This window comes from Penaeus monodon, chromosome 20 (assembly GCF_015228065.2).
Source record: "Penaeus monodon isolate SGIC_2016 chromosome 20, NSTDA_Pmon_1, whole genome shotgun sequence".
NCBI classification, from domain to species: domain Eukaryota; kingdom Metazoa; phylum Arthropoda; class Malacostraca; order Decapoda; family Penaeidae; genus Penaeus; species Penaeus monodon.
The window spans coordinates 46,249,895-46,250,524 of record NC_051405.1 but is presented as its reverse complement, the minus strand read 5'-3'; the positions used below and the strand labels follow the sequence as shown (position 1 = coordinate 46,250,524).

The 630-nt window shown below is 58.9% G+C and overlaps 1 protein-coding gene across 1 annotated transcript in view; it reads right to left on the bottom strand.

Annotated features, from left to right (window-relative positions):
- LOC119585880 (BAG family molecular chaperone regulator 3-like) overlaps nt 1–630 on the bottom strand; it is a gene marked incomplete in the record, with an annotated part of 19,502 nt that overhangs the window by 491 nt on the left and 18,381 nt on the right. The window contains 1 exon segment of the mRNA XM_037934611.1: nt 1–630. Within this exon segment, the coding sequence (XP_037790539.1) occupies nt 58–630 (573 nt within the window).

Sequence of the window (630 nt, the reverse complement as noted above, 5' to 3'; positions counted from 1 at the left end):
CACCCGGACACATACATGATGCAGTAAACTCTAGTGGACAAAATCCCTTATTTGAAGCTACGTGGAACTTTTCTCTTCAGTCTCTGTTTTGCTGTCGATGGAGACAGCCGCCGCCTCCTGGGTTTCTGTGACAACCTCCTTCGCCTCCTCCGCTTTCTTCTCCGTGTCCTTCGTTGGGGGAACTTCTGCTTTTGCAGAAGATCCTACGTTCTCTTCAACCTTCTGCTGTTCGGCTGCCTTTTTCTCCTCTGTTGTCCGATTCTCTTCCGATGCCTCCGGGTTAACTTTAAGCTCTGCCGCAGCCTCCTGCGTAGCCGCAGGCGTGGGCGTCTTCTCCTTCTGCGCCTGCTCCGGTTCGGTCGCCTTGGACTCCAGGAGCGAGATCGCGGCGTTGATGTCTTTGATGACGGCGCGACGAGCCTGTCGCACGTCGTCTCGACCGTCGGGGTCGACGTTGTCGAGCTGCAGGAGGGCGCGGGTGAGCATCTCGTCGAGGTACAGGAACTCCCGGCTCTTTTTCGAGCCCGAGAAGGCCTCGACCTTCGCGCGGTACTCGTCCACGGACGCCTTCACGGACTCGATCTGGGACAGGCGCGGGTCCTTAGCAGGCTGCGGAGGCTTGGGCTCGCC